Raw genomic sequence first — 6,348 nt, forward strand, 5'->3', positions numbered from 1 at the left:
CTGTGACTTGATAATATGCAACGAGAGATATTGGAGTGCTTGGACCATTTATTAAGTCCTTCGATAACAAGCAACCTTGGAAATAATGACTCTGATTATTTAATGTTTTGTGCCCAAGTCGATAATACTTAAATAACCTGTGAGTAAAGTATGAGTTAGGCTGCTTTGACTCAGCTCGTCAGGGTCGAGTTAGTTACATCCCAGCAGAGAGACAGAGATAGTGATAAAGTGAGTATATTGTTATACTTTATAGTGAGGTGATGTTGAATTTGAAAATCATTCAGCAAGTGTGCAACCAACTATAAAATGTTGCATGTATTTGGTTTGTCCCAAGTCCTACAAAGAAAAGACTGCATGGTTAACATTAGAAACTTTTATTTCACAGGAGCACAATATTCAATCTCAAGTACAATTTCAAGAAATCGTCTTTTGAAGATTATGTTTGAAGTAAATAGATTCTAGATTCCCTTTCATTATTCTAATCCATCGATTAATGGTTCAGATGTACGACACTGCTTGGCCTAGTCATTTCAAGAAGAATACAATTATGTTCGACATTTGAACACCCCCCCCCAAAAAAAAAATATGCACGAGTTTCGAGTGATATTATTGTTTGTTGCTTGAAACAAAATCATCAGAGTGTCACACTAAAAGACATTAGGGGCATAAGCTGTAACTACACTTGATAAAATTCCTCAAGACAACACGACGTCTCAAAAGTAGAAAAAATTAAGGAATAAAACTCACCCAAATAAACTCCACCTTTAACTTCTCACCAAAATGTTGCCTGGGAGTAAGATAACTTCAAAGTTTCTATATAATAAGTGCACAGCTGATTGCTCCCTCCCACCACATCCCGATGAAAAATATTTTCCTTTTTTTGATCCCAAAAAGTTTGGAGTAGAATAATATGCTATTCAAGTTGATTTCTTTAAGGCTGTTCAACGGCACTGCTATTGTCTTTGTACAAAAACGTTTTTAAGAAGCCATTTCCAATACGAATTCAATACTTTCTACTCTGAATACAGTTCGAGATCAAAAATGTTGTTTAAAAAACCCAATAAAACAAATATATCTTTTTCCTTAAGATTTCAGATCAGACGAAAGCCAACACAGAGGGACGTCAGATAGCTCGAACATACTAGTCAGGTTCTTTGTTAAATTTCTCGCGCTCGCTCCTACCTACCACTCCCCACCTCGTATACATTACCAAGTCATTTGTTATCGTTCAATCTCCCCCCTCCCCGTTTCTAGTGAACTTAACATTTTTAGGGATCCTAGCACAGCTCATTTAAAACAATAGGATTTTTGTGAATCTTCCAAAATTAAAATTTAATACCAGTCATCTATATTAAATAATCGAATGATGCAGAAACCGAACAGTATTTACACTTTACTTTAAGCACTATATTATGTGTTTTTGCTAAGATAGGATTACACACCGTATAGCCACAGATAAATGTATCTATATATTAATCACATTGCTAAATAGTTTATTCCATGAAACCATCAGGTAGTGCCTGTTTTACCCTGAGGTAGTACTCCCATGCTGAATGCATGGCATCTGCACAAAAAAACGAAGACTTCAAATACTGGTAAAGATGTCTTTGCTTTGTAAGACGACACGGCTGGACTTAAGCTAAAAAAAACCCCTATAGTAATCTGATTCCACCCCTATTATTAACAATTTAGTGACCATACAACAAAGCCGAAAAACTCGGTTTCAGAATCCTAGTCTTTTGTATTGCTTACAAAATCAGACCTTTTTGTTTCAGATAAGGGTTATAACAACAGCCTCTGGCTTTGGTCTTTCTTTTCCTCCCGTACGCAGTAAAGTGTATTAAAGCAGGTGGGAAAATCTAATTCCTGCTCTCCTGTACAAATCTATTCTCTTATCGATCTGGATCTCTGGCAGAGTTAGATTCTCTTCTTCGTCGTCATCCTCATTGTCATCGGTAAGATCATCTTCCCAGCCGCTCTCGCGAGAACAGTCTGGCTCGTGACCTCCCCGAGTATGTTTGCTCATCTCATGCGAGCGAGGCAAAAACGGAGGTGGTGTTGTTTGAGTCTCGGAGTTGAATTTGACACTGTCGCTGAAGCGAACACCAAACTTTGTACGACACTGTTGAATCCCTCGATGGCTCGGGAAGATTTCCTCTGAGCTTGTCGAAGACACGCTTTCCGCGCCACGTCCTCGGTGCCTTTTTGTTACAGCAGGAACCGCACGGCAACTGTGGCCTGCTGATTGCAATGAGGTGGGGGATTCCTGGATCCTCCCAGACTCGTGTTCAAGTGAAGAACAACTTGAAGTGACGCGACGTAACCGATGAAGCAAGTCCTCCAGACCGTACACATGTTTATCGGACGTTTTCCAAGCTCCGGGCAGATCCTCGGTGCTTGTCCTGGATGACGGAGACACAGATCGGCTCCTCCATGTCGATCTGAAGTCTCCCCTCTCACTCGACGCATCATAATGTCCCAGACTCGTTGTTCGGAGTCGACACGGACAGCAGATGGAGTCGTGATGAGTATGGGCGTCTGCAGGGAAAGGGGATGTCAACAAATCCAAGCCGGAAGCGGATCTGTTGGAACTTCGGTCCAACTCGGAGTTCTCCGATTTCCGCCCTGAGCCACCTGGGTCTCTATCACCTGCAAAGTAAAGAGAGACACAAACGATCACAAAGATGCAAAACTGCTTTGTTTAAACACCATTGACCCCTAGGGCGTAAGTAAGCTTTCAGGGGTATCATTCCTACACGAATCAGGTTTGACTCGGAACATTTTCTCAAATATTTTAAACTGGTTTAAACCAGAAATGAAATACCACAAAACTTCAAGTAATGCTCAAATATATATATATATATATATATATTACTATTCTAACTGAAAGCCTTGAAAGTATATGTTTTTCAGTGATAACTGATACGGAGAGGAACGTTTGGATTACAGGATGTGATACCATGTCCGGTTACTGAAGCTGAGGAAGGAAAGCTCATTGAGATAACTGACTCAGTGTTTTCAGATTCAACAACTAACGTTGGTCAAAGTTAAATCATAGCCAGGATAGGTACGATAATAATATGCAGTGCTGGACGTTTATCACATGGCATCGCTGTTTTGAAGAATAAGAAAACCTTGTTTTTTATGTGTGTTTTACACCTCGCTTGACACGCATATTTGTCTAAGTTATTTCGAAGGCTGATTACCTGGTCTAGACGAGAGAACGAAGTAAGAGGAAGAAGATAAGAAGAAAAGAAAGAAAGCACGAACTAAATGTGGACTCGTATAACTGAGCAGGTATATTTGAGAACAATCTACTTTATTTTCCCCATGTCATTTACTTCCCCAACTCGAAGTCAGGTACCCATTGCAAGTGGGTGGGCGGAAAAAAAATCCGTGGCGGAACCGATGATTGAACCTGGACTTTCTGCTTTGGAGACAAGCACACTAACCACTCAGCCACCCCGCCACTGTAGGCTACAGGCTTTAAAAATACTGCAAAAGTGCTCTGCGGTCGTGTTGCCACCTTGAACGACAACAAAGTGTGAATCCCTCAATGACGTCAAACAAGATGGTTGTTACTATAAATATCGGCCAATGGTGTACATCTGTCGTTCTCAAGTTATCCGCATGTCACAGCAAGAATCTGCTTGGGGAACCACCGGGAAAGACCATACAGACATTTTGGATGGATACATAAACGCGCCCACTTTACCAGGCGCCAGGTCTCCGTGGTAGGAGAGGCTCCAGTTGGCGTTGATGTCAGGTGAGGATTTTCCGCCGGTGACGGAGGTGCTGGATTTATCGGCCACCGTGGAGTTGGTGGAGGTGAAGCTGGGGGCTCCGGACGTGCCGTGAGGTTTGCTGTAGCGTGTCGAGTTGCCGCATACCACGTTGAACTGGTTCATCATCTGAGGAATCAAACGTTGTAAATTTAAGTATTTTCACTATGACAATGACAATCTTTAGTTATCTCTCAGTGAGAAATTTATCTTAGTCGTTTACAATGGTAGTTGTACTACAAAGGCAAGGTGCACTCGCGCATACCCATATCAAGAAAAGGCATTTTAAACATAATATTACAAGTTAAAAAACGTCTGTTCAGTTATATATATATATATATATATATATATGTTCTTCTGTCTCTCTGTCTCTCTGTCTGTCTCTCTATCTCTCTCTTTCTCCACCTCTCTCTCTCTCTCTCTCTCTCTCTCTCTCTCTCTCTCTCTCTCTCTCTCTCTTTCTCACCGGAACAACTCCGTTCTGTAAACTTTCTCTCTCTCACTCTCTCTCCCCTCTCTCTCCCTTCTTTCCCCCCCCATCTCCCCCTCTCTCTCTCTCTCTCTCTCTCTCTCTCTCTCTCTCTCTCTATGTGTGTCTCTGTGTTTCATATGTACCACTGGGTATTCAGTAACATCACTGCAGTTGACACGAATTAATTTCTGTATCTGTCGCACCGACACCACAAAGACAACTTAGGATGTCTGTCTGTGTATGTGTGTGCGTGTGTCTGTCTGTGTGTGTGTGTGTGTGTGTGTGTGTGTGTGTGTGTGTGTGTGTGTGTGTGTGTGTGTGTGTGTGTGTGTGTGTGTGTGTGTATATGTGTGTGTGTGTGTGTGTGTGTGTGTGTGTGTTTAACCCTATCTATACGTCGTGTTTTACTATCGTATCCATACGACGTGGGGAACTCTGCGCCACCACTTTCTAAAGAGGAAATTTACTCGTTAAATCCGATCCGCACGCTTTGCATAGCAGTCTGTCAAAATTTTGAGAAATACTGAAAGTTTCAAAGAGATCTTAGCACTAGAAGTATTCTAAAATGTGAAGAATACCAACCCTGGGGGTACAAACTGACACCAGGGCGCACGGCACGGATAGGCTTAAGCTAGAACGAGCACGTTGTTGAGTTGGTGTGCATATTGTGTGTGTTGTGTGTATGCATGTAAAAGCATGCGAGCGCACACGCTTCAGTGTGGCAATGTATATCTATCTATCTATCTATCTATCTATCTATCTATCTATCTATCTATCTATCTATCTATCTATCTATCTATCTACCAACTTACGTGTTTGGTGGCACGTTTGCTCCTCCTCCCAGGGCGACGGCTGTCGATGTCAAAGAAGGTCACAGGGGTGTATAAGGGATCCATGTAGTACAAGTCTTGAGGCATTGCAGTGTTGTACGGGCAGCACTAGGGGGGGGGGGGGACATACTGGTTAACGGCATCTAACTGCTTTGTCTGTCTGTTTCCATGGCAACCACTGGCCCCATCCTCCTGTGCAACTTTCGAAGCTTTATTCTTCTTATACATGCTGCAAATATTATCCCACTTTTTCATTAGCTGAAAAGGGAAATTTTGGTGTTGTTCCTTTTTAACATGTTTATTTGAGACGCCCACAGTTGGTGAAGTATCCTGGTGAAATCAGGTGCTAGTCAGAATAATGAAATCGTAGAAACCGGCAATTTTTCTCCGCCGGTTCTGCTAGTTTTTTTCGGGTTTCTTTTTGGATCAACACCTTTTATGCTCATTTAAAAAGACACATTTTTGTGCGGATTTTTAAAAACTGAAAAACGTTGTTTAAAAGCACTAAAAAAGGTAAATGTTCAGTTTCCAAGTACTCTCATGCTATAGAGTTTGGAGGCCAATTTCTGCTGATTTTATCTCAGAAACCAGGCGACAGTCCCCTCCTTCAGTCGCTAATATCTGAACCTTTATTCCAGATACATGGGTATTACATTAAAAAAAATTAAAAACCAAAAGCAAGAGAAATGAACAAGCTTGAAGGTGATACCAATAACCCAACATGTCCAAAAATTGACGAGCGACTGATTCCATCACGCCGTGTCACTGATTCCAAGTAGCATGTTCACTGTTCATGGATACACCAATCATGGGATCACAAACATTTGGATACATCTTCACAAAACAAGAAAGTTTCAGCATTATGTTTCGTTTGTTACATTATAATAACTACTGATTGTGGTAAAGATGAATCTCAAAATGTTGTGTCCACATAGACGACGACTCCTTTTTTTGTATTTAACCTAAACCATTGTGTTGTTCTCTCTTTCCGTTCTTTCATGTGAATTCTTGTAATTTTGTTTTTTTCGGGGAAAAAGAACCGTTTATAAGGTTTACCTATTTCATCTCTACTCAGAGAGAAAGACAAGGACGTTTTTCTCTCACAAAAGCAGAGAGACGAGGAGAATGTTACAATAAAGTGAGAGTAAGATCGATTGGTAGGTTTTGTTTCTTCTTCTTCTTCTTCTTCTTCTTCTTCTTCTTCTTCTTCTTCTTCTTCTTCTTCTTCTTCTTCTTCTTCTTCTTCTTCTTCTTCTTCTTCTTG

General features: G+C 41.1%; 1 protein-coding gene across 1 annotated transcript in view; it reads right to left on the reverse strand.

Annotated features, from left to right (window-relative positions):
• Positions 1-361: 361 nt before the first annotated feature.
• The window catches only part of LOC101854402 (WD repeat-containing protein on Y chromosome), a gene marked incomplete in the record, with an annotated part of 40,672 nt that continues 34,685 nt past the window's right edge, over positions 362-6,348 (reverse strand). The window contains 3 exon segments of the mRNA XM_013080898.2: positions 362-2,649; positions 3,716-3,911; positions 5,067-5,192. Of these exon segments, the coding sequence (XP_012936352.2) occupies positions 1,841-2,649; positions 3,716-3,911; positions 5,067-5,192 (1,131 nt within the window).

The sequence above is a fragment of the Aplysia californica genome, unplaced genomic scaffold, assembly GCF_000002075.1.
Source record: "Aplysia californica isolate F4 #8 unplaced genomic scaffold, AplCal3.0 scaffold00105, whole genome shotgun sequence".
Taxonomy (NCBI): Eukaryota; Metazoa; Mollusca; class Gastropoda; order Aplysiida; family Aplysiidae; genus Aplysia; species Aplysia californica.